At 42.7% G+C, this 27,971-nt stretch overlaps 1 protein-coding gene across 1 annotated transcript; it reads right to left on the reverse strand.

The window, feature by feature from the left end:
* tmem102 (transmembrane protein 102) lies at positions 1–27,959 on the reverse strand. Its single transcript, XM_082528955.1, has 6 exons — positions 27,782–27,959; positions 25,788–25,999; positions 6,795–7,136; positions 5,840–6,033; positions 5,376–5,588; positions 1–4,518 (listed from the first exon to the last, which is right to left on the reverse strand). Exons 2-6 carry the CDS (start codon positions 25,987–25,989, stop codon positions 3,919–3,921), a joined length of 1,551 nt encoding a protein of 516 aa, XP_082385081.1. The 5' UTR covers positions 25,990–25,999; positions 27,782–27,959; the 3' UTR covers positions 1–3,918.
* Positions 27,960–27,971: the final 12 nt, after the last annotated feature.

The raw sequence follows: 27,971 nt of genomic DNA on the forward strand, positions 1-27,971 counted from the left end.
TTTTAATAACCAAAAGTTTTTCTTTTAATTAAGAGAATAGCAAAGAGAAGACAGTGATGTGTTCAGGTGTTTCATTCCTGGAGAGCAGATAGTGACTCAATCCCTCGTTTTTTACATCGACAATAAATCTACACACAGGCCGTTTGATTCGGGGGTGTTGTTTGCATATCTATGAATCAATACTAATACCCCAAAGATTTTATGTGTACAATTCAACAATTCAGGTAAAAACATTGATTGTTTCCAGTGTCTAGTAATCTCTAACTAGGCCTGTTAAGGTGTGACACGTTTTAAACTTCCAACACTCTCAGTTGGACGTCGAACGTACCGTTAACACATCTCTACGCTCCAATAAATAAACGCTGTGATCAAATCTTGTCTGGGCAGCCATAATCCGGCCCATCTTGGAGAAAGTGCTGAAAACCCAGTCCACCTTAACAGCTGAATACACACCATGCTGAGACATTCTGTACAGCCTCGACAACACACTTTGGTTTTCCTCAGGCTCACACACACACACGCACACACACCTATTATTTACTTTTAAAAATCATTCAGTAGTAAGTACACAATAGCTGACAGTGTAACACAGGACACCTGAAACATTCTAACCAGTAGTTTAAAATCAACCACCACCCTGATTTTTAAGGAGACTTGTACCCACTCGTGTGCTTGTTGTGTTTTGTACCCAACACTGAAAGCAGCATTGCAGTGTCGGGTCAACTAATTGAATCAAAATTTAGCCATGCAGTCTCAAATTCACTTAAGCAAAACAAACTCTCTCTAAATCCATGTAAGTGGAAGTGATCTGGATTTGCTTCTCGCTTCTGCTGCAGCGGCTTGTAATCAAATCAGCGAAGTGGCGCTGCAGGAGAGCGTCTGCTAACAGAGTAAACAGTGTGCTGGAGTGATACCAAGTATAAAGAGCTTTGTGTGTGTGTGTGTTTGGACCAGCAAGTTGCCAGAAGAAGTGGGATGAAGTTAAAAGGCCAACTTCAAATCACCTGCACCCACGGAGGGGGGAAATTACACAGTCACCATTTGGGTGTCTGTCTGCACCCTGCTGTAAGGTTCGTCTCTCAGTGAACACACACGTCGGCGCATATACAAGCACATGAAGCTCATTAAAAAAAAGACTAGTCAAGCGGAGGAGACGCGACAATTACCAGAAGCAGTCAAGTCAAAAATAGCCTCCAAAAAAGACACTAAACTGTGTGTTTCCCCTACAGTACGTGAATGGATGTGCTTACACAATGTTTAGAACGAAGAGATGTACTGGAGTATGTAGACTTAGTGGTGGCTGTAGTACACAATAGCGCCAAAAAAGAATTATCTATTTCTGCGTCCAAATTCTCCTTCGGTTCCCAAAAGTAAACAGCTTTTAGGCAGCTTTGAGGGTTAAAACGGCCCAAATTCATTCAACTCCAATTAACTGTGTACAATCATGTGTAGCATCCAGGCGGTCATTAAAAAGATGACGTCCAAAGTTTAGTGAAGTTAGCTAGCTAGCTAGCTACTTGATGAAGTGTTCATAAAGTATACAAAAGCTATAACTTTAAACAAAAAGGAGTGTTAGTGAAGTCAGGCTGGCTGACTACAGAAGTGTTGTTATGCGAATATCAACACAGCAGCAAAGGCAATGAATTAGATATGCTTTGGGGTGAGTACTTTTTATCCATAAAGTACAGAGGGGTACTTTATGGAGAAGTACAGCAGCGAGACGAGTGCCGTCATGCACAAAACTGACTAAATGGACCTGGAAACAGGGTCCATATGTCATCACACAACAAGCAGAGTATAGTTGCTGCTTTATAGTTACCTTTTGTATTCTCAGTTTTCCTAATCCCCTTTTAAAGTGCCTACCATAGCACTCAAAAGTCAAAACTGAAAAGCTTAAAGTTTTATGGATTTATCTAGAACTTACAGTGATAACTTAGCAGTACCAGCAATTTCTTAAATTCTTGAACTGCTTGAATTTTAGTTTATTCTCACACCAGCAAGTGAAATGGCAAAGCTGAGCCACATCTTTGACAATAGCTTAGCTGACTGACAGTCTCCCTCTCATTCTTTTTACATTATTTTACTCTTTTTGACTTGAGAAAGGTAATGCTACAGATGCTAGCTGTGTGCCAGCTGTCTTAAATTAACAAAGTTAACAGATGCTTTTAGTTTTTAAGAAAAAAAAGCTTCCTTTTTTATAATCAAACAGTAGTTCATAATGTACATACTGGTTTCAGTACCATAGTGAAGTAACTGTTGTGGCTCTGGAAGAGGCAGTGTACTACTGTAGCCAGCACGCTAACAGCTAAAAGCAAGCACCCAAGGCATGCTAGCACTAGTCAGTTACAATAGCTCACCCAGGTTCTTTCTCCTTTCTTCTCACTGTGTTGTTTTTCTTTGTGGGATATCATTTGATGCGCTTCAGTTCTACTAAAGCGGAGGGAAAAAATGGCTTCTAACAACTTGCTAACAGTCAGTCAGTAAGCAAGAAATCGAGCGCTAATGAGATAAAACGTCTGGCACACTTTAGCTATTGACTCCTTTCTCATTATCGTTTGCATGAACAGTTTTCACTGTGACAGAGGAATAAAATTAGAGGTGCAAAACAACTAAAGAGCTGCATAGCTCCCCTAAATCAACTTGAAACATTATCATTGCACTAATATGACTTATAGGAGTTTCATGGTAATATCACTGCATGAAAACTGACAGTCGTCAGCTTTACTTTTATATTGGTATTGGAAAAAATTAAATTGCCTTTCTTTGCCGATTACCTACCAGAACTTAAATGTTTTTCATTCATTTATTACATTTATTTTGAAGGCCCTGCTCCCTTTTCCCTACTCCTAGTTTCTTCTAATTATATATAGCTTTATGAGTTTTAAATCATAAACATTTTAGACTCAAACTTATAATTTCATATTTTGAAACCATTACTTTCTCAAACTGTCACCGTGCTCCGATAATCTTGTTCTGCTGCAAGTTTTGCACTTTGTATTTGATCCACTTTTTACACACATTTTAACTATAATTTTAGGGTCACTTTTACCATTTTACATGCCGGTGCGAGACTTTCAAAGGATAAAAGGCAAACAAACATTCTGACCGTGTGGAGTACGATGTCGACACATGTTAAAACATGTTTGTTCTGCTCAAACGTAGCTCTTTGGTACATTCCATCACCCCATGAAATGTATTTGACATGAAACATTATAATCATAGACCTACAAAAACAGGGTTGTGCATACCTGAGAAAGATTTTTTTTAAAGTGAGGAGGAAAAAAAAGTCATAAATTGAGGCATGGGGGTCAAAAAAAAAAAGGGCTAAAATATAGCTTAAAGAGAAAAGAGACTATAAAGACTCGGCAGTTCTCCTTACAACATTACATTCAGTTACATCAGTCACACCTTGTTTTTCCTTTCTAATTCAGCTATCGCCCACTCTGATCTGGAATAAAAAAGGGAGAAATGCACCAAACATGGAGCTTTTCTCCCGCTGACTTCAGAAGTGTAAGTAATGGATGAAAACTCTTGGGCGAACATGTACACGCACGCACACACACACACACACACTTTGTGTTCATCTCCACTGGACTTATTTTTCGTGACTAAAGCCCGGCCCTTGTCTTCAGCACCAGCTGATAAGTCTTGTTAAGGCCAGCTCGTTAGGAGAGGGCCATCTCCGTGGCAACAGCTTGGTGACATCATGTCCATTATGCAACGTCGTGTAAACTGGACGTTTTTTGTTTCGTTTTTTTCAGTAGTGAGAAATGAGTGTTTTTGGTTTAAAGAGTCAGTCGAGCAGCACGGCTTCATCGCCGTAGGATGGTCAAACAGGAGCGTGTGCACAGCGTTCTTCAGTGTGTTTGTTAGCTAAACACACTTAATTCCATACGTCTTCCCTGCAGCGTGTCTGCGTCAGTAGAACTTGTCATCGATGCGGAAGTGTGGCCTGGTGACATCATCGGGGTTGAGGAAGACGGATATGGATTTCCCAGGGTTCTCTGTGACCAGCTGCTGGAGCCGCTGCGCCAGCTTGTCCTCTGAAGGTGAGATGATGCCGTTGGCCGAGTGATGCCCGGGGGAGTTGTGGCCGTTAGTGCTTGCTGTCAGCTCCTTCTTCAGCTGGCCCGCCTGCTGGGCTTGGTCCAGAGCCGCCCGCAGGTGCTCGCTGGGATCCGAGCGCACGTGGGCCAATTTCCTGGCGACAAGGAGTGCCTGGCCGTCTGTCAGATGCTCCAACATGTTGCATTGGGGCAGGAAGTAATTTGGACAGTTTTTACCCAGGATGCAATGAGCCAGATCATCCAGGAGTCCCAGGAGGAGGCGGCCGGGTGTGTCGGTGTCCGGGCAGGACAGGTAGGCAGCAGGAAGCCGGTCACAGGCCCAGAAGAGAAGGGTGCGCAGGTGGTAGAGGCTGAGGCCTGTTCGTGGACGGGCCAGGATACGAGATAGGACGGCCTTGGCTGCTTGGAACGCCTGGGCCATGGGGAAGGGGATGCACTTCTTCAGCTGAACCTGTAACAGAAGAAACAAAAGCCAATGAGTGACCAGTTAGTAGGAAAGAGTGCAGGGAGCTGCTGTTGATTTTTACTTAGATTCCTCATTTATGTGCACTTGTTTCTTTCTAATTTATCGCCTCTACAGTCTAGTTTGGTCGTGCTAGCTTCTTTCAATAGTTTCTTTCTGGTACCAGATGTCCACATATGGCTGTGTGTGTTTTAGAGACGTGGTGAGAGATGGAGTAGAGCACACAGAGAACTAGCAGAAGGCAACACAGCCTTACTCGAGTTGATCTCAACGCGTCAGCTGGCAACAAAAGTTTCCCACAGAGTGTTTACTTCTCTGAAGCCACAGAGAGAGACGCTGACCTGTCCACACCGCAATAGAGCGACTTACATAGACAGACTTGCAGTGACTCTTTCTGTCAGATATTGTCACAGGCTGCTTTATGATTACATATAATGTAATATGCTGACTCTAAAAAGAGTCAGCATATTTTCACTTCTGAAACTTACTTTGAGGCATCAATTTTCTGTCTCCAAAACAAGTCAGGGTTAAGTAACACATCATCTTTGCCTCGCCTGTCGTCATGTGTGGAAGAGCTGCCTTAAAATCACCAGCACTGAATCAGCGAGCAGAAAGGATGCAAAATAATTCTCATTCTTCAAAAGTAAAAATACCTCTAAGTGCTAAAAATGCTACATTTTCTTTATCCTTGTGTTACACACAAAGATTATGAAGAGTATTATCAATAAGAGTATCAATAAAATGATACCCAATTTTGCAAATAAGAGTGAAATAAAAATGGAGCATAAATGAAAAAGAACATTGGAAACAAAGAAAATTGTTACTACGGTAACAATCTCCCTCACCTCGCTGCGTGAGAACGCCAGTCTCCACTCCCTGTCGGGCCGACCACCCAGCGGGGAGCAGCAGGGCAGCAGATAGAAGCCAGATATGGCCTCCTCCTCTGTGATTTTACCATCCCAGAAGTGGTTGGCAGTCAGCCAGCCTTGGGCCACAGCGGGCCAGCCTCGAAACGACACCACCGGCAGAAGGTCGTACAGCACCCGGCTCGAGCCTGCCTGCAGGAAGGAGAGTGTGGAGGAATATTAAATGTCACACACTCGGTGCTGAATTACAAACAGGGCGCGAAAAAAAATGATTTTAACATTTGACTACAATCCTCTGCAATAATGATTTCACTCCACATAAACGTCCCATGAATAGGAGCAATTTTCTCACAGCTGCAAAGTTAAACAGCCCTGATGTTCTTTATCGACTGAGGCGTAAAGAGGGCTTCAGTTTATCACCGAAAGAAGAGCCGAAGCTGTACCTGCAGGATAATAGTAGTGAGGGGTCCGTTTCTCTCCAGGCGGTCTGGGGTGGGGATGCCTCTTTGGGGGCTGCGCCTCAGCTCCTCTACAGCCTCGCTCACGACCCCCCAGAACCAGTCCGTCACCAGGGCGGGAGAGAAGTAGCATCCATCCAGAGACTGAGGGGAGCCCAGGGAGGGGATGGAGCCTTTACCTGAGCGGGGAAGGGATGGAGTGAGGCAGGATGAGTCACTGCTTCTATACATTTATCTCACAGCGTGCAGTCACAGAGCCCGAAGATCTCACATTCATCACTTCAGGTGCTTAGCCAGAACCCCACAAGACCTGGAAGACCGTTGTTATCGTTTTCTGTACTTCTTGTTCACTTTACTCGAGACGCTGCAGCCTGCAACAGTAATCTTGTGGGGCTGTTTATACACACTAAAAAAGTAGGACACTCAATACATCACATATTTACGGCGCCAAAGTTTCAGGGTCCCGACGGAAGCCAATTTCAGACAAATACTCCGGGCACGCTAATGGCCCGTTCCCACTGAACGCGTCATTTGTCACATAAAAATCGCGGGCAAATTAAAAACTACTGCAGCCGCTGAAACTGCTCCCGCAGGACGTGCATAAGTCGCAACATCATTGGGAGCAGGCCTCAAGGCTGTAAACTTCATTAAATAGATTTAATTGATCTTCCACTGTTTACGTGTTTCCCCTTTATTTCCTCTGTGCTATACAGTGTAAACTGTGACCTAAAGGATGAGAGAGGCTGAGACGTGAGTAAAAAAGGTGTTACACTCGTAAACGTCGCTCAGTTTATTTAAAATTGTATCACAACACCGTGCATCAAGTTATGAGAGACACGACTTCGATTCAGTCAGCTCACACACAGTCCTCCTCTCCGTCTAGGAAATTCTCCATCCCAGTTTCATCTCTGATTATCCTTTTTTTTTTTTTGCAACTCACCCATTTCCTCCTCCTCCTCCTCCTCCTCTTCCTCAGTGGGATGCCCATTCTCCTCCTGGCAGCAGATGCTCCAGCGGGACAGGATGCTGGAGTCACAGAGGCGAAGGCTGAGCCACGAGTGGCAGGGCGGGGAGTGTCTCATGTCCAGAGTGACTGGCTGGTTGCGGTCGTGAAGCTTAAGGGCGGGCACCAACAGGGTGAAGTCCAGGTCAAAGTCGGCCCCTTTGGCATAGTCCCCAAGATCCTCGGGGTTGAGGTCCAAGACGCCCTCACGGGCCCCGCCAGAGAGCAGCAGGTACTCGTTGGCCACCGGGAGGCGCTGGTCCACTTTCTGAACTAAGCCTAGAATTATTGAGCAAGAGGAAGAGAAGCTAATTAAATAGGTCCTGCTCTTCTTTTCCTTGTTCTCTGTCAGATTTCATTACACTTGTAGATGCTCACAGATGTGTGAGTTTGTCAAAGAGTCCTGCATGAGCACTGCACTAGACCCTAATGAACAATTCAGTTCTTACATGTAGGACTGAAAAATCTCAATCCCAGCCCCACATATGCTACACAAACATGACAAATAAACAGACACAAACAAAGATCCTTTTACACATCTCCAGGTAACGAGCTAAAGAAAAAAGGATAAATGTTTTATAGTTTTGTTAGCTAAGTGCATATATAAGATGAAGGTGGGGTGATAAATATCAGTAATCAGATGATCATCTCATTATATCCTCATTGTATTTTAGTCCTGGCTGCATCAGGAGTGATAAAAAGAATTCCTCACTGTTATTTGGACAGTTTATACGAGAGAAACTCGAGCCCTCAAATCCCTTTATGGCTACTTAGCTGTGCTGTATATGTTACAGGCTCCAGGCCCCTGGGAGCTGCAGTGCTGGAGTCAACTAAATTATGTTTTGCCAGCTGTAAAGTGCAACTGAGAAAGCCTTGATCATACAGCCAAAACTGCACTGGTGTGAAGCTCCCTGCTAGCTACTATAGGTCAAAGGTAAAGCACAAATATTTCAAAAACACTTTGCAGGGAAGAGATTGTTAGAGGTTGAACCTGAGAGTGTTTATCCCCACAGGGCAGTAAAGCAGCTGGAGATAGCTGCAACGGGGGCATCAGACCAAGCCAGCAGGCCATGGGTGGGGGCGCAAAGCTCCTAATGTGATCCTCTCATCCTGTTACATGGGTACAAAACCTCAGTGGTATGTGATGTTTTCACGTAGAGCCATGTGTGCGCATGTGCGTGTACCTGTGTGCAAGGCAAATATCTAGATTACTCTACGCATTATCACAGGTATATGACCGGTGCTGGTACAAGCAGAGACCCAAAGACACAGGACAGATGTCATATCAGAAAAGTTGGACAGCTGCAGTTACAATATTAGCCAGTGACAGTCTGCTAAGTTTACCAGCTTTCCCTCTGAAAACTACAATATTATTGGACAATTATAGAATATAATTTATACACAAAGAGAAATTGTGCTTAATCCATAAAGTATTTCAAACTGATAAAGCAAAAACATAGACTCATTTTCCAATCAGCTTCATCCACAGACAGACAGAACAGGAGTCTAATGTGAGAATAGAATCAGCAACACTTTAACAACAATAGTGAAAGTAACTTAACAATGTAACTTTTGTACCATCTACACAATATTGTCACATAATAAAACTCCCCCAAAACAATTAAATGAAACTCCCACACACTGTCGCTAATACATTTATTAAAAAATTACAACACTTCTGTCCTTTTTACCTTCATCAGGTACCTGATTAGAATATAATGGCCTAAATTTATTACCAGGAAGCAAGACAGTTTGTGGGAGTTTCACTTAATTGCCTTTTGGGGAATTTTTCTTCCAACGCACCTACAACATATTCTGAAATTTAAAAATATTTTCTATTGTGGATCTTGTATACTTAGCTTTTTGAGCAGCTACTTAAAACCTGGCTTTTCGACCACGTAACCGCACCAGGAATTTCCATCTACAGTTTGATCTTCCCATCATAACGAGTGAGTACTCCAGCGACGCTTGGTGGAGTAATTTGTTTACACACATCATGATCTGCTATTATATATGATGCATTTCTGCCTAAGTGTGTTATTTCCACCCTAAGCAGAAACAGTTTTCCTGCATATTTTATGAAGTGCAGCGCTTTGGTAGAGGTTGTTGAAATAGTGCCCTTTTTACCAAATTATTGGAGACTGCCACGCAGCTCTCAGTTTAAGACATGCCTGGGCTCGTCTAGTTGTTGTGTGGACAAGTGAATGCAAATGCATACATAAAAATGTATTATTATCACAGGCGCCATGATATGGTGGAGCCCTAGAGATAAGCCTACGGTGCCCCCGAGAGGTCAAATGGACTGGAAAAAAAAAACAGCAGCAATGAGAAAAAAAGCACAAAAAAAGCACATTAGAAGTTGAATAAAAGACTACAAAAATACTTACTACATTATCGTGTCCCCAGAAACACTTCCATTGTTTTAGCTTTTTTTGTGATTGTGTTTTACGCGACCTCCGTTGTGGTTTTTGCTTTAAAAAAAAAAAACAAAACTATCTGTTTGACGTCTCACGGCCACCGTATCAGCCAAACGATGAAGCTAATAATTCGCTAACACAAAGTGGTATAAAGAAAGCCTTTCTTAGGTCTTCCAGTGATGTAACCTGTTAAATTTAATGTGGTTTATCTGGCTGGTTTCCTAGTAAAAATTAAAGAATCGTGTCATATAAATAATAAATATAGAAACAGCAGGAACAGCTGATGAGAACCAATGCAGCAGCAGCATCACCACCACATGCTGTGTGCTACTTTACATGAAAAAGGCCAAAGAGTTAGATTAACTATAAAGTATTAACAAAACTGGCTGGAAACTGGAGGAAAAATGAACATGGGACTAGCGTGTGAGTCAAAGTCAAAACTGCTGATGAGGATCTCTCTGGTGATTTGCTTTGAGAAGTAGGAGGAGGAAAAAAGAAAGCACCACAGGGTGAGCTGTCGATGAGAAGAAGGAAAGCAGGAAGTACGTGACAGCTCGTCTTTAGATCTTCACATTTCTCAGCAGAATCGGCCCATCTAACTCTACGAGCTCCATTCGTTCTCCGACTAGACAAGTGCCGCTCACTCCTAAGACAGATGCTCCTGTTGGACTTTATGTAAAACACTCAAAGTCCTCTGCATCTCCAGCCGCCCTCAGCCTTCCTAAAGGTGATAGTGTTACTAGTTTTAAACAGGTAATTCAGTAATCTAGTCTGTTTATCAGCCATCTTGACAGAGGAGTTTTCCAGCACTTAACCTGTAACAGTGGATTTTCAGCAAACATCCTGCTAACAGAAACCTCATATTGTTGTGGCCAACTGATGATACCATACGGGGGTCAAGCATTGGTCCATGGTGCTCGCTACAGTGCAAAACACATCATCAACTGACATGCACCGATCAGGCGTAACATTAGTGAGAACTCTGAAACTTTGGGTCCTGCCATCCGTGTGGATGCTACTTTGACACACATCACGTACGTACATGGTTGAAGACCATGTAACCTTTTCATGGCAACGGTATTCAATGATGGCTGTGACCTCTTTTAATATGATAATGTGCTCTACCATAAAGCAAAAACGGTTTAAGAGTGCTTTAAGAAGCACAACAATTATTTTGAGGTGTTGATTTGGCCTCCAAATTCCCCAGATCTCAATCCAATTGAGCATGTGTGGGATGAGCTGGAAAAACCTGTCTGATCCAAAGAGGTCCCACCTCAAGACTTAGACAGGACTTAAAGTATCTGTTGCTAACATCTTGGTGTCAGGTAGGACAGCAAACCTTCAGGGGTCTAGTGGAGCCCATGCCTTAACGTAGGGGTGGGGGAACGTCCTCAAGGGTCGGTGTCCTGCAGGTTTTACATGTGTCCTTGATCCAATAGGGCTAATTTAAACGGCTAAATTACCTCCTCAACATGTCTTGAAGTTCTCCAGAGGTCTGAGGCCTAATCACTCGATTCAGGTGTATTGACCCAGGGTGATCTCTGAAACCTGCAGGGCATTGGCCCTTGAGTCCTGGAGTTCCCCCACCCTTGCCTTAACGGGTCGGGGATGTTTTGGCATCAAAAGAGGGGCTGACACAATATTAGCCAGGCAGTTATAACAGTGGGCACAGTGTGACCAACTGATTATCAGAACTTCAAACCTGAAAAGACAGAAAGAGACAGGGGGAAAGGGTAGAAATGGTAAATGGGCAGATCAAAGTGAAGAAGAAATAGAAAAGACAGTGTCAGAGACGCCAGCCAAAGGGCAAAAAGTTTGAAGCTCCAGCTCCTCTGATTTGTTTGGTTTTATCTGCCACTGATAAAATGGGTCAAATAGGCGAGGAGGAGGAAAAGAGTGATGAAAAAAAAAGAATAAAAAGCATCTTATCTCTCCAGCTTCGCTTAGAGACCAGAGCACAGAGGAGAAACTGCATCAATTAGTGAGGACTCTTCAGTCTCCACGCTGGATGTGGGGAGTTTGAGGTTGTTCCAAAGAACACAGTCGACTTTTTAATACCAAACTCTCAAATCGACAGTCGCACGCTGCTTCGCTGGGCATCTGCCAGTAAACATGCGGGCACACGTGACTCGCACAACACACTGTGATGTGTGAGTCTATAGGCGAGCACACACGGTTGAGAACAGAACTGAAATGGAGACAGTCTCGGCTGGTTTCACAGCGTCGGATTAACCCTAATCCTGTAAGAAATGTCTTTGAATGCAGATTTCTATTAAAGGAAAATTTTTCCGTTAAGAGCTATTTCTACTCTAGACTCAATTCTAGGTCTGTGAAATGACTATTTGATAGCAGTTAGCTTCCCCACATGTCCAACCTGTCTGACTGATGTTATTAGCATGTAACTGTCAACTTGCCCCCATCTAACTGAGCACTGATTGCAGACTGGCTCCCTCTTATGGTCATCTCATGCACCAAAGCCCCTTTTGAAGTGTGCTGTGAGTGGTTGCAGACAGGTCCCCATCTTAGAAGCAACCACTTCAACCTCAGTCTCCAACCACTGTTTTCCCCAGTGTTTCCATTAGCACACTTTTAGAGGGTTTTACATTTGACCAGTGTTACTACATACAATTATAGTATTTGCTTTTGTGAGCACTAAAGTTACATTTAAAAGAATACTTCAAAATAAGCCCAAAGGAGTGTCTGGAGGCATTTCAGGATGGCTGCCAAGTGGCAGCTTCTAGACAAGGGGTGGGGAACTCCAGGCCTCAAGGGCCGGTGTCCTGCATGTTTTAGATGCGTCCTTGATCCAACACAGCTGATTTATATGGCTAAATTACCTCCTCGACATGTCTTGAAGTTCTCCAGAGGCCTGGTAATTAACTAATCACCCAGGGTGATCTCTAAAACCTGCAGGACACCGGCCCTTGAGGCCTAGAGTTCCCCGCCCCTGTTCTAGAGGGACGTGGGCCCAAACGAAACTGAATGAAAGAAAATAAAACTAGCGTGAAAAAGCAGAGGTCCACTTTTGATCATGATAAAAGAGGCTTAGGTGAAACATGATTTAAACTTGGAGATTCAAATGCATTTACATACAGATGTGCTTACTTTAACAATACATTCAGCAGGGCAGGGTACCACTTTCAATCAGGTTCCTGCCTAAAAAGTAGAATAAATATCACGACTATTTCATTTTATTCTTTTTTAAACACACAAACTAATTTACTAGGATTTCAAAATCAATAGCCATTTATTTATACTACGACTCCATTCTGTCATTGTCATCTGTCTTTGTCAACAACTGAACACATCAGCACGTAATACGAGTGCAAATTGATCGAATTGCATCAGTGCACTGTGGACTTACATGCTAAACAGACCAATTAAAATATGAGATATCTTGATTTGAAATGAAGCAAAGTTCAAGCCAAAGTTTTCAAAGTGTACAGCGTTAGAGAGTGAAGACACATTCAGACACGTCTTTAAGAGAAATACTCTTCTCTGCATTACACAATGGTGCATTCAGGTGTCAGAACAAAGCTACAGTACAAAGGGACGCTGCTGAGAGAGCCTCCCTGAAGCAGAGCGCAGGCAACATGGGAACGACATCCTCTCTCATAGCAGAGCGCAAATACTCTGCCACACACCTCTGCAGATTCATACACCCACCCATAGCTCTGCAAATCTCTCTGGAAAATGTGATTCCTCTAAATAAACCGAGGATTCCTACATGAACCTGACTGCACTAACAACTGAGATGTAGGTAATGCTAATAATACCATCCTCACACATTTATTTTTAACGCTTATTTATCTGCAAGAACATTTCATTTGTGACATTCCTCATTTAAGGACTTCCTGTTTCCAGCACTATTGTACACGTGGATACAGCCCTAAGGAACGCTGACACTTAAACCATTACTGATTGCTAGTACGTTAAACCATGACATAAACATGTAATTACACCATTAGCTTTTTTAATCACTGTATTCACATCAAACCAGCCAATTTCAACTGTGAATGCTTCTGGGAGATTAACTAATGAGGTACATCCAAGTTCTTATTTCAGGCCATCTTTGTGCAGTAGTGGGAGGGGATGTCATTTGTCTCAGAAAGTGATGTTTTTTTTCTGAGAATCCACCTCTGCGTGACCTCTCTGTTATTCCAGACAATAAAATTCTAATACTGCTGCAGAGCGCGCCATGAAAATCATTTTAAAAGCAGCCACATCCCGCAAGGAGCAATTCAGTCCGTTACAAATGACTCCTGACTAATATAGTCTCAACCTGGATGTTATCTGTGCTTTTCAACTGCTGCTTCTCGCAGCCTCACCTCGCACGCTAATAGCCGGATTAATCCGAGACAACCCCGCCGCTGAAAGGTGAGCCATTCTGACGCCGCGCTGTTTATGAATTCATATCGAGTCAGGAGATTAGCTCCAAAATAGGGCTTTCAGAAGGAGAGGAATTGAGAAGTTCCAATTTAATCTGATTGGAGGGGATGTCTCACATCACTGAGCCAGGTGTTTAGTGTGTGTGTGTGTGTGTGTGTGTGTGTGTGTGTGAGTGTGAGAGAGAGAGAGACATAAAATGTGATTAATAGGAGCAAGAAACAGGGCTGAGAGTGACGGCAGACATGGTGTGTCTGAAACCACCTGCAGAGAGAGGGGATGCAAGAAGCTGTCAGTGTGTTCCAGCTCCACATTGCTGCTTTGATGCCAGTTACTTTGTGATATGATGTCCCACTAAATGACAGGCAATTATCGCCGAGGGGGAAAAAGCCAGGCTGCAGTTTTACTTTTACATTTTAGAGAAGCAGTGAGGCTCATTTGTTTGAGAAGCCACATAAAGATGATGTATTTCAATAAAACGGGCCAAAAGAGGTGGCTCAAATTCTCCTCGGTCATCAATTCAGTGTCACAAAGGAGCCCTGTGTAACATCCAGAGAGCCATTGTTACTAATTAATGATACCCACAGCAGTTAAGCGAACTGTAATCAGCATTCAGCACCTCACAGATCAGGGCTGAGCTCTATGCAGAAGACAGTGCGCTATCATGTATCAGATATAGGGTTCTAGCTAAATTACAGCTAACTGGCTAACTGCCCGCATGTTGATTATTGCTGTTTTAGACAAGTCAGTCGTTACACGAGTGACTGTTAAATAAAAAATGAATTTGTTAGCAGCAACTACCATTGAGATAATGTTACCTACTTGTACGTTAGGTACCCTGAACAAGTCTGGCAGTGGTTAGTTTATAAAATGAGCCAATAAAATAACTAAAATAATCAGCTAAGTTACCAAATCAGTTCTGAGAGTCTGGATGAATTTGCCAATCCATGTGTGTTAGCCACAGACAGCTTAAACAATGGAATGGAGAATATTATAACCCATAACAGGTGTAAACTTCCATGCTATGATTTTTGTTGTGGGGCATTATTTAACATTGTATGCCAGCAGGTGGAAGTGTGCCGCTTTACGCAACCTTTTTGTAGCTTCTTCACTGCGCCGAGTATAGTTGCACTGAACATGAAGCCAGCTACAACCTCTCTCCTGTTTACACGGCAGCTTTTATAATATTAACAGCATTGGGAGGTAGGTTAGCATTAGCTAAGTCTTGTAGTTTTTCTCCATGATTTGGTTTCTTTGAACAGAGAAAAATCCAAATGAACACCAAGTGAACCAAAATGCATCACTACAAACCACAGACGTGCCTGAGGTGGGAGCAATAAATGTAAATATAGGAAGAAAGTCCTTGGAGAACATGCAGACTTTGCATTCATTTCTCAGCTAGCTGCTAGCCTGTACAGACATTTACACATCTATAGTGTCTTGTCGGATTCTAATACAGTGGTCCCTTGCCATAAGGGCGTTCACCTTGCGCAGCTTCGCTGTTTTGCAGACTTTTTTTGCGCAATTTTGCATGCTTTTGGTTGGCTGTAGACCATTGTCAATCAATCTCCTCCGTCCCGTCTCCTGTACAGTACAGATTGCATTCAGCTTGTCAATTTACATAAATCTTTGATCACTAGCAGTCTGACTCTGAAGTGCTGTACTGTATGTTTGTAATTTTTTGTCTCCAACAAACACAACAATGTCGACGAAATGTTTTGCACCGTCAAAGGCACCTGCAGTAGCACCCAAAAGGCAGAGGAAGATGCTAACCATCACACAAAAAGTTGGACTTCTGGACATGCTAAAGGAAGGTAGAAGTTACCGTATTTTTCGGATTATAAGGTGCATTAAGCAAAAAAAAAAAAACAGTCAGATAAGTCAAACTTTACTCAACTCATCTCTTCTTGCTTCCTCTACTTCCGTACCCTTGATTCATTAATGTTGAATTCTCTGGCAGCTGCTCTATTCCCATGTTCTGGACCTAAAACACGGTTTGATCTTTGGTTTTATTCTATACTGGACTTATTTTTCTATGAACGTTCGAACTTGTGTGAGTGTTTAAAAAAGAGAGAAAAGTGTGAAAATATTGATGTCTGTCTGAGAAAAGTGTATAACGTGTGTAGTGAGGGGTTTTATAGCCTTAAAACACTTATAACTGTAAAAAATAAAGCTGGCTACTTCGTGGATTTCACCAATCGCGGGTTATTTTTAGAACTCCCGCGATAAACGAGGGACGACGGTAATACGTGTACGTGGCTCCGGGACGCTCCTTAGCTCAAACTTCCAACGTACACCTGGTATGGATTGAGGTCGGATTACGTTCACAAATTGCACAATTTACATCACAATGTGCTCAGGTGCTGGATATAAACAGTGCACACAGAGCATGTTTACCTATGCTAATAATAATAATAATAATAATAACCCAATCCAACTACATTTGCATCCTATATTCAGAAATGTAAGCAGTCAGGGAGCAAAAGAGCTCCATAAACTGACACATCCAATAACTGCACACCTCAGCATCAGTGACAAACTCTAGAGCCTATTAACACGTAAAACAAACCCAGCACAAGCTCCACTGCCTCCTTGGATTATATTCAACATCAGTCCCACAATAATATATTCAGGTCTTTTTCCCCCCAGGTCTCCTTCGGTCCTCGCTCGGGTTTTGAGCAGTTACACATGAACGAGTTCAGTGTATCAGTTAATGTCACACTTGCTGAATTTTATATGAAGGCTCAGTCACTCCGTCCATCGCGACGCTCTGTGTTTGGAAATGTTCAAATGTCTTCTTTTGAAGTATAGACGGGAGCTCGTTTGAGACACTTAATGAAGGCAGAAATTAAATTAGTCAAATTAGGAGAAAATATGAATGGTGAGGGTTTAATTGTTTGTAACGAAGAGGTGATTTTCTCGTGAAAAACTTTGGAGAGCCTGCGAGTGAGCTGTGAATCCAGCGCCTCACGTAGCTGCACCCTCCTCCTTTGACTGTTATCGGTTGACAGCTACTGCCCAAATTATTCCCTTTTCTTACCCTCGGGAATACTTCCGAGTGTGATTATGAAGGAGCAAAAATGAGAGTGTCAACCACAGTTATTAAAATGAGCAGATACTGTCACCCAGTGTCAGAATATTTCTTATTTAACATGATAAATACAACAAGTTCAATTACAATGAATGACGTCTGTGGCTATGTTCAGTCACAGGATGCAGACAGTTGCAACAATTTAGTGTTTCGCAGTCATTTTCACTGACACGCCAGCTTTCTGATCGTTTAGATTTGAAGCTACAAGGTGCCAAAAAAAGGTGTCAACAATGACTATCGCTTATGGCAGGCAAGATGCTGTTCATCTGTGCTGCCTGGCACTGGTGAGCCTGAGCTGACGGAAAGTGAACAGAAACCAAGCCTAACTAATCCAGCACAAATATTTCATTCATCTTTTCTGTCTGCAGCGCCGTGATTCTTGCGTACCTGCCAAGAACGAATGAAGATGGGCTCTTAAATACAAAATGGCATTAACTGAGAATTGATGAGAGAGAGGAGACCACGTGGAGCCACCAGCCCAAGCCAGCGATAAAAACTACAGCTGGACCCGGAGCATCTGAGGCAGAGAAGTCACAGCACCCAGCTGCGAATCAGTCACGCAGAAGCCCACCAGCGAGAGCGGGCGAGAGCGGGAGACCGGCCAGACACGGCTTGGACCACAGCGAGCTGCTTTCCCACAGGGATGCCGCTGCTGTTTTGACGGTTCAAATTAAACCAAAAGGGATTTTTTTCCTCCCGCCCCTCACAAAAATGAAATATGCGTCGCAACATGTGAGTGTGTATGAAACTGCTGCAAAGGTTGAGGGGACAAATTCAGTGCTGGATAAATGCACTATATTAAAGCGTTGAAGGAGAATAACATGTTCTGCTCTGACTGGCTTCTCAGTGTTTGGATACTGCTGCTGCCCAACTGTGGAAAATAAGCTATACAAGCTAAGAAAATATGCAAGTCTCTGCATTTTGTGCACAATCCTTGCATAATTAAATGGCTTTGCCAATTTGCTATGTGCTCTTCACAAATAGCAAAGATTATGTTTGATTCATTTCATTCCTGTGTTACTACAGCTTCACTAGCTGAATGCACGAGGCCATGTTTGGATATTAAAGAGCAAGGCTGCTTCAAGCTGCTTTAAGATCTTCATACAAATGTAATGAATGACAGTGTTCGAGCACCGTTTTCAAACTTACATTACATATTATTGAATAATAATAAAAAAAGATTAGTCAACTGATGGAAAATTAATCCATTTATTTTATTTTCTAAACAAGCAACAACCTCCAGGGCTAAAAAAGAAAACAGCAGTCAGCCAAAACTTAAGTTCCTCTAGTGGCCACATGAGGTTGGATCCAAAACAGTCAGCCCCCGTGAACTTAACATGTTTACATCTTTGGTGTAGAAGGATGATTTCCGTCGTTAGAGGAACCGCTCGTCAAATCGTCCACATGCATCGTTAAGGGTGCAATAAATAATATTTTACGGTATAGTCAGGACTATCACAATCATACTCTGAGTAATGTGAGTACATCTGTCTTTGCAGTGCACCAATTAAAATTATGGATGAATCTTGCTAATCACATTTGCTAGCATTAGCTGCTAACTTTAACCTCTCGTCTAAATATGGTAACTTCCTGCTCCTGAAAACCAGCACGGCCACACCTAAAAGACTAACTCTGAGGCCAAAAACACAAACTGGGAGACGTCACAGGGGCCACATCCATCTTTCATTTACAGTCCATGTTTTCCAGCTGAAACACTGAAAATGTCACTCGTTCCAGCTTCTCAAATATGAACAGACGGTTCAGTTAATAATTAATGGAATATATTTGAGTTTTTGGACTGTTGGCACAACAAAACAAGTTATATAAATGTGCCTTCAAGAGCTTTGGGATATTACAATAGACAATCACCAAAACACCTAAAAATAAAATAGGGGCAAATATATTTATAGTCTGTATGTTTCAGTGCTAAAGGCCAGCGCCTGCAACATTCACAGAACCACGATAACTTCATGAAATGAGATTATAGTGATATCGCTGGTAAAAATCACTCAGATGTTCACTAATAAGTTCACAGCTCAAGGTGACCTTTTCACTCATCCTTCTTCTGACTTGGACAAAAGCAACTAAGGTGCTGATGGCACTTCTCAGTCTAACCACCCCCACTTATCACTCAAATGGGCACACAGTCAAGAGGTCTAAGTGTGAAAAATAGCAGCAAAGCAGCTGACATAGGCGAGAACGGAGGTCACTGTAACTAAGGAAAGGCGGAGATCTGATGTATACTCAGAATTTACTGCTACGTTTTTAGAACTGATACCGAATCCAGTTATGACCAAGAGAATGACATGCATAACTGCAACAAACCACAATGACTGAGTCAATAAACATACATTTTAACATATGCTTCTATCCAGAATAATTTGTACAGATGCTGCTTCACACATTTCCACCAAACAAACAGCTCATGCCAGCACCAAACACCAACCCAGGTGCTACAAAAACTCCTCTGTCCAAATCTGAAAAATGCCGAATATCCCTCCCAGTGATCGACTCACCACTAATGTCAAGTACGAGGAAGAAAAGTTCTCATTTGACTTTTGTTTTTTAATATATACAGTTTGTTAAAACTGTTTTTTCTTCAAACATTCATACACAGTGTAATTCTTCAACATTTCAACCTACAACTGAGAACTTTTCGGATAAAAATGTCAGAATCTGGGCCGATGCTGAAGAACACTCGTGACTTTTTTAACTTGGATCAAAAGTAATTCCCTCTCCCCGACATCAGGAGGGGGAAGATGAACTCTGAACTAAACTCTGAACAAACTTTAAGATCTGTGATGCTGGGTTAAGGGTACATCTGGGCCCACACCGGATCGTCTGCTCCGCCGGCAGCGTGGATCTATTTCTGCCCTCATCACACTTTTGTTTTTCAAAAGACATCCACAGTAGCCCCCCCGCCACTGTAGCCTGAAGGCAAAACCACAGTGTTTACTCAGATGCTGGGTAAATAAGGGCCTCTTCTTGAATCTGTCACGCTGTGAGGGGAAATCGCTGGGTACACCGGGTGCGTGCGCGTGCATAAGAGTTTAATCTCTTTTCTCCTTCCTTTTCTCTGACAGTGTGCAAATCCCAGCGGGGATCCCTTTGCAGCTCAAACTTTAGAAAAGGCTGGCAAAAAAAAGCTGAAGCGAAGCCACTAGTGTACGGCATCGACACGCCAGCACCTTTGCAGCCCCTCCAACAGCAGGCCGGCATGCTTTAACAAGGCCCCTCCATCAAGATATTTGCTTTTCGCTGCTGCTTCTCCTCCTCCGCAGCGCCTCGAGAGGCACAGAAGCTGCTAACGTGGCTACCGCCGCATACTTAACTTTATATTCCTAGAACGCAAACTGTCTTCCTCAGTGGAAAGTGCCAAACTTTTTCTGTTTTTTTCCTTTCCCCTTTCCATACGCAGTTGGAGCTGTCACAGCAGGGGGTGAGGCACAGGCTATGAAAATGCTAGCAAACCATTGGTGATTATGCAGGCAAAAGATGCCTCAAAAACCAAGAAAAAAAATAAGAGCGTTAGAGAGAGAGCTTCTCAACCAAGATAGAGCAAAGAGGAAAGCAGAGGGCTTTGCAACACAGTCATGAAAAATGAGAAGTGAGCAAAAGAAAAGGCTAGAAAGAAAAAAAAAAACAACTTTTACACAGAAACAGGAATATCTGCTGCACTTGGTGACACAATGATACGATAAAAAAAAAAAAAAGCCAAGTTCCATCTTGATTTGTGTGATTTCTCCCCGGGGGAAGCAGCCCGTTTGATGAAGCTATTTCAGCTTAGAGGAGGAGAAGCCTTGAAACTTAGAGAAGCTGTCTGTCAAGCAATGCTACAGTACTGATTTGACAGGAATAGCAATTCTGGGTGATCCAGGCATCTCTGTGCACTGACAAGAGGATCTACAGCAATGTAAAACTTGGTAATAAAAATACACACGGGAGAAAGAAGTGTGTATATATTAAAAAAAACGACCTGAAACTTTCTGGCCAAACACGCCTCATTTCAAGAAAGAGGGGCTGGCTGACAGGAGACAACAGGGAGGGAGGAGAGTGCCACCTATTGGACAAACAAACACACTCCGCTTGTTACTAATAAACACAATCTAAGATAAGAGATAAGATAGAACTTTATTAATCCCTCGGGTGGGTTCCTCTGGGAAATTCGATTTCCAAAAAAGCACAGCACCGACAGAAGTTACAGAGTTATACACACACACATATACATACATATACATACATACATACATATACAGAGACAATATAAATAAAATATACGAAGGGGATAAATAGAATAAATAGGAATAAAAATAAAAATACAAGTGAATTGCACATTTCAAGTATTGAGTCTATTGCACCGTTGACTATTTACAAAGTATTGCACAAAAGGTATTGCACAGTGAGGTGAAGAGGCACTACAGCTTAGTTGTTCCCTCCTTTGTCCTCCTGTTTCCCCTCCCTCTCCCCTCCAGAGAGGAGTTAAACAGTCTGATGGCGTGTGGGACAAAGGAGTTTTTAAGTCTGTTAGTTCTTGTCTTTGGGAGAAGCAACCTGTCACTGAACAGACTCTTCTGGTTGTTAATGGCCGTGTGCAGAGGATGCCTGGCATTGTCCATAATGTCCATCAGTTTCTTTAATGTCCTTTTCTCTGCCACTGTCACCAGAGTGTCCAGCTTCATGCCGACCACAGAGCTAGCCCTCCTGATCAGTTTCTCCAGCCTGGATGAGTCCTTCTTTGCTGTGCTGCTCCCCCAGCACACCACAGCATAGAAAAGTACTCCAGCAACCACCGACTGGTAAAACATCCTCAGGAGCTTCCTGCAGATGTTAAAAGACCTCAGCCTCCTGAGGAAGTACAGTCGGCTTTGGGCTTTTTTTATACAGGTACTCTGTGTTGCATGACCAGTCCAGTTTATTGTCCACCCACAGCCCGAGGTAGCATCAAGTAGCATCTGAGCATCAAGTCTTAACAAAGCCAGCCCGCCATCTGTGCGATCAAACTACGCACTAAATATTTTTAAATCCAATTAACTCTAATCACTAATTAATTAATTAATAAGACCAACGATAATTCTTACTCGAGCGTTTCCAGAAAAACTAAGCAGATACAATCATCTCAGTTAACACTGTGTCGTTGGTCACACGCAAGAAAGAATTCAAAGAGGTCACTTTGATTTGTGACTCTCTGGATAACTGACTTTGTAGCGTCACACTGATGCCATACTACATTCTGTTATGGTCTCCTGTGCGATGTCAGCTTCATGTACAGTATTTGGAATACATGTAGAATTACACGTGTGCCCTTGCAGGGCTACTGCAACACACAGCAGCACCGAACACTTTGTGTGTGAGCTGGAGAGTGAAGCATTATGGTTTCCTGATCAGTTTGGACTTTATGCAAACTTCTGAGTAAGTCTGAGCACTGGATTTGTTTTGTAAAGAAGAAAGTGGATTAATAAACCTCGCATTGTTTTCTACAAGAGGACTTTGGGGTGAGTTATCTGGATTAAGGAACATGTGCCAGCTCCCAGCTTACCCTGTGCAATTCTAAGTGTGGCTTCTACACCTATTGTTACTCTTGACTAGGGCTGCACGATATTAGGAAAACCTGTGATGTGCGATAACTGTGATCAATACTGCGATAACGATATGACTTGCGATAAAATAAATAGCAAAAAAAAAAAAAAAAAACAAATACATAATTTCCGTTTTACTGCACAGTTTTATTTAATGAAAGCTGCTGTATTAGCAGTGTAACAACAAAGTGCACTTTAACATTGAAACATTGCCCACATAAGAAAATTCTGAAAGACATCCTTGCCGGTCTCTAGAATTAGTTTTAAATAAACATAACTTAGATTATACTGCAAATTATCTCAGTGCAGTTGTTCATCATTTTACCACTCACCAAGCAGTTATGATGTAAGTCAAAACTGGAGAGGAAACTTCACTGTAGTGCTTGCGTAGTTTTCAGCTTGGCTCAGTTCAAACGTGACGGTCCTGCGGCATGTTTCGTACATTTGTGGAATGGCGACATGGGAAAAGTAGTTTCGTGAGGGGATGCGGTATCTCTGGTCCACTTTATGTATCAGACTGGTGAAGCCCTCTCTGCTAACTGTATTTATAGGCATCATGTCTTTGTCAAAAAATGTGTAATGGCCTCTGTTATTTCTTTGTACCGCTTCGACGTTTTCTCATAAGTTGTTCCACTTGAAAAACTCGGATACAGAGACGGCTGTTGGACTGCTGCGCGCTTTGTCTTAACATTAGCAACCTTTGTTTGGCTAGCCCTGTCTTTCTGGAACTCTTCAAACAGTTCTCTGTGGTTGTATTTGAAGATGATGGTGGAGATTAGTCGTGTTTCCTCTGGTGGTTGCCACGAGTGTTCGGCAAGTTTTGCAGAGCACCTGTGTTTGGAGAACGTCGTCTTTATCAAATCCAAAGTACCTCCAAATAAGTGAGGTACTATTTTTTTTTTTTAGGCACGAGTTCAGTAGCGTTCTCGTCACGCGTCTCGCCCTCAGCCTTTACAACTCTGACTCGTTGCTGCAGCGTTGTTCGCTCCCCACCTGCGTAGGAGGCGGGCCTCTAATCCATTTGATTGGTTAATGCCTTGAAGGGCTCTATTCGACTGGTCAAATGTGTAAAGGGGTTTCTTTGATTGGTAAATTCTTTAAAGCACGTGTGTAAACATTTTAAGGTACCCAATTATCGCAGTTTACGTCGTCTTTTGCGATGGGCCCATCGCGCAGGCTGATATTGCGATGACAATAAGTTTTCGATTTATTGTGCAGACCTACTCTTGACTGTTTACACATAATAAAACAACCTGACAGGTTGAGGAGAACTATGATAGCATGTGGAGTCTGCACATTGTCCCTGTGCCTGTGTGGGTTTGGGTACTCGGGCTTCCTCCCACAGTCCAAAGATGTGCTTGTTAGGTTTACTGGTGATTCTAAATCAGCCATCAATGAGGCAGATGTTTGAATGTTTGAACTGCAGAGCATAAAGCAGTTTATAAACACGTGGTTAAAATGTGATTTAGAGTCTAAAGAGCTTTGACCGGTCAGTAGGATGGGAAAAATGCTACATGAATGCGACTGCGTGACATTATCTGTCTCCTTGTGATAAAGGCTAACTCATTCACAAGTGAACATGAACGAGTTCGACCCTGATTCGCTGCGTTCTAGCTCATCCACAGTGCTTTGCTTTCATTACATGCTGAGAGAGAGAGAGAGAGAGAAACTCTCTGCCGTGTCTCTCGTTTTCACTTCCATGTCAAGAAACAAACATCGACATAGCGAATGTTTGTGCTAAGTGCTACGACCAGCACGTGTTTACAAATGCTGGATCTGGGTCTGTGAGATCGGCTCTGCCGCCGCCAACTTGCTGTTCTGACCAGCTTCTATAGAGAAAACCAAACTTTAGTGCTCGTTTTCAATCTTCAGATGAAAACTAAGCAACAAGAAATACCTTTACACACGTGAGAGGCTGCTTTATTGTTTAAAAAAGATTTGATTTTATTCCCGCAGTCTTAAACACACCGCAACAGATTTCTGGGGAATGTACTTTTCTTGATTTTAATTTCAGACTTCTTAATGACCCACTGGAGCTTCAGTGCATACGGAAGGATTAAATTAAACATACTGTACCTGGTCTACGCTGTTCATTATTTTCCTGCATGCTGGCTCCCAACATGAGCCACGAAACGAAAGAGAATCCTCTCACACTTAAATGGGAACTCTTTTTGCCTCAATTATATTTCACTACGAACAAAAACTGTCAAAAAGAAATGACCTCGCTGTACTAAAGTCTGACGAGTAGTTCGACACAAATCCAAACCGCTTTTCACTCGTCACTTTTTCATTGTACTTGAAGAGCCTTGTGATGCACTAAATCTACAGGGACAGGCAAATCAGCACATGCACAGCAGGATGAAGCTGATGACTCTAATCATTATTTCACATTAAGCATGCCAGCACAGATCACTGCATGTTAAGCCAGCACAGCATGGTGTGATTGTGCTGGGCAGAGTCCAGGTGACGACAGCAGGGCGTTGCTAAAAAAGACTCCTCATTGCTCACATAGGTCGCACAGCCCTGGGTAAATAAATGCATGCATGCTTGCTTGACCATAAAGGTGCATTTAACAAAAACAGTGGGCATTACATGAAAAGACGTGCACTGTAAGCAGGCTTCATGAGAGTGGTGTGCCGACCGAGGCGAGGCTGAAACCTTAGAAGAAAGCGTATTTGCCCCCTTCCTGCCACATTTGGCAGCAAGAACTGCAATTAAGCATTTGTGATAACTGGCAGCGAATCAGTCAGTGCGTTCTTGAACTACTTTTGGTAGGTCAGCCACTCCTGGGAAAGGTGCCCCACTGTTCCAAGTTTTCTCCTTTTGTGGATAATTAACGGCTACTAATGAACAAGAAGCGGAGCTGGAGCCCAACACAGGATGTGAGACTCACTGAAGATACACCTAATGACACTGCTCTGTTATTTGTTTTTAAATAGAGTTACTCGGCAAAGATGATCGCTACAGAAATAGAAATCATACACACGCATACATTTGCATGCACATACAATATAAATCTGTGGGAAACCTTTTCCACCCAGTCCCAATTGATTGCAGCTACAGGAAATGAATGATTACCATCCAAAAAGTTATGCTGTTAGAAATATGTGGTGCACATAAATGGTCTTTAAGAAACCAGTTTGAACTGATTAGAGCTTTGTGACATGTTATGTTTTCCTACTGGAAGGAGCCATTAGAACATGGGTGCAGATGGACATGGTCAGGAACAATACTCAGGTAGGATGAGATTGTACCAGCTGTGCACTAGATTAATGCTAAAGGAGGCCAAACTCAAGCAGGTCATCTTGATAGTGTCTTAAGTCAAAATGCATTGACTTGCTGCCGTGCTATTGGCTAATTAGATATGTGCATTTGTGTCATATCTCTGCAAGGTTCCTGTAACAGTCACTACAGGAAGGGAATCGGAAAGGAAGTGTGTATTAGAAATGAACCTCTCTACCTAGCATGTTGAAGATGAAGTCCTTGGCAGTGTGGACCTCTAAGGCGGTCTGGTCTCCAAACTCCCCCTGCTCCAGCAGTACCAGTTCAGATACCTGTGCCGACAGCTGCTCCAGGGTTGCCCCTGAGCGGAAGTCCACCTCAGAAAGTTTCTTGGCGGGTGCTGGGGAGCGTGGAGTCACCGCGCTCATCAGGGACTCCATCTCTACAACCCTGTTAAATGAGGACAGAGAAAGTGAAACTGTTGTCATTATTTTTAACCTCTGTGCTCAAATGTTGGAAAACCACAATAACCCTACTGTGATGACTAAAGCAGTGGAAACAGCTCCCCTGAGGGACGAATTATACACTCACAGTGCCAGTAATAACTATGTGTTTTAAACTTTACCATTTAGCACACTAGAACAAACCACAGGGCTATCTGTTTACAGGATGTGCCTGACACCAGAGCCTGTGCTCAGACAGTTTTAGTGTTGCAGTCATGTTTTCACCCATATAATATCCGCCTTGTTTTCACCAGCCTTGTGTGAATCATGAGACTCTGAGAGGCACTTTCACAGAGAAACATATGACATTAAGGAACAACCGCCAATGCATCATAACAGCTGAAAAGGTGACACTGATGTTTTGACCAAAACTGCTAAAAGTGGAAATTCCAGCCTTTTTTTAATCATATGAGCACCAATAATTCTTTTTTACCAACACCTATCATGTTTCAATCCAGCTTCATTCACTTTAAATGTCATGAAATTACTTTAATACAATTAACAACAAGCTCTTTCGGCAAGTTGGTAAACTTAGCATTCAAGGTTTCAGTGACCATTACATTTAGCTATTTACATAGCTATTATTTTTTAGCATTTTCAGCCATTGACACTGTTGCAAGAATTTTTGCTAGAGACAAGATTTAGGAAAATCAGAGCCGGTGTTACATTATGAACACGCAACCTTTTGAAAGCAGTAGACTCGCAGTCTTGTAGCCATCCAAAGTTGCAATAAACATGACCAACCAAAGCCTCATGAAGAAAGATACAATAACACATTTACTAAAAGTACTAAAACTAACGATATCACCTCTACATATTTTTTTCGTATCTTTCGTAGGTTCCCAAAATCATTTCAGTTAGTTTTAACAAAAGTCTAGTTTTTGTTTTTATTTTCTTTAACTAAAACGTGTTTTTCACGTTAGTTTTGGTTAAATATGATAACCCTGACCTCTTGGAGACACTGTAGAAACACCCCCAGAGTACAAGTGTTCACTTCCTTAAAGGAGAGTCAATGTATCTACAGCAAGTAAAACTCAAAAACAGTTTTTAAAGGGTTTAGCGTATTTGGGAATGCATTACGTCAATGATGTGCTGTTAAAAATACTGCTGTCCTTTAATAGGCTTGAATAATTGCATTAAATAACGTGCTCTGAAAGTAAGAAGCCTAAAAGTTGTAATGTAAACAAAGCTCAGTCGAGCGGAATGATATCTTGGCCCTTGCCCCACCAAACTGGGTCAATTAGCGAGCCAGCCCCCCCCCCCCCCACTTCTAGCTGCAAAGCTAATAGCCGAGAAAATTAGCTACACTGCTGTCTAAAAGTCAACGCAGGCTTCTTAAGCGATTCTTTAAAGGCAGCAAATAACGCTTAGAAGAGATTGCAATCAGTGTGTACTATCGTATTAGCTCAGGGTCTGACTCGCAGTGATAATGTCGGTGCGGTGCCTCGCCCAGAGTCGGCTAATTTCTTTTATTAGCCAATATTAGCTCATCAAATTAGCATGCTAGCTAACGTGACAGATGGGGACAGTGAATCCAAGCGCAGCGTCATACACACACACACATCCACACTGAAATGTATACACACACACACATAACCCATACAGATGCATGCACCCACATGCACACACACTCAGCGAGAGTGGGTGTCGTTAGCTTACGAGTCGCGGTTCACAGTGAAATGATTAGCTGTCAGGCTAAAGCTGCCAAATATCCCAAACGGACACACACCCGTTACACGCTGACGCGAGGGACTCTTCGCTATCTTCTATCTTTAATGTTATTGTGATGCCTTCGCTTCAATCCGCTTTCCTCAGCTGTCATTTCCAACAGGTCCTGGGCACCACCTTTCCCCTGGCAACACCGTCCAGGAAATCATGGTCCTACTCAGAGGATCCAGGGATTAGCGGTGTATGTGGAG

The sequence above is a fragment of the Aulonocara stuartgranti genome (genome assembly GCF_965226115.1).
Source record: "Aulonocara stuartgranti genome assembly, chromosome: 3".
NCBI classification, from domain to species: Eukaryota; Metazoa; Chordata; class Actinopteri; order Cichliformes; family Cichlidae; genus Aulonocara; species Aulonocara stuartgranti.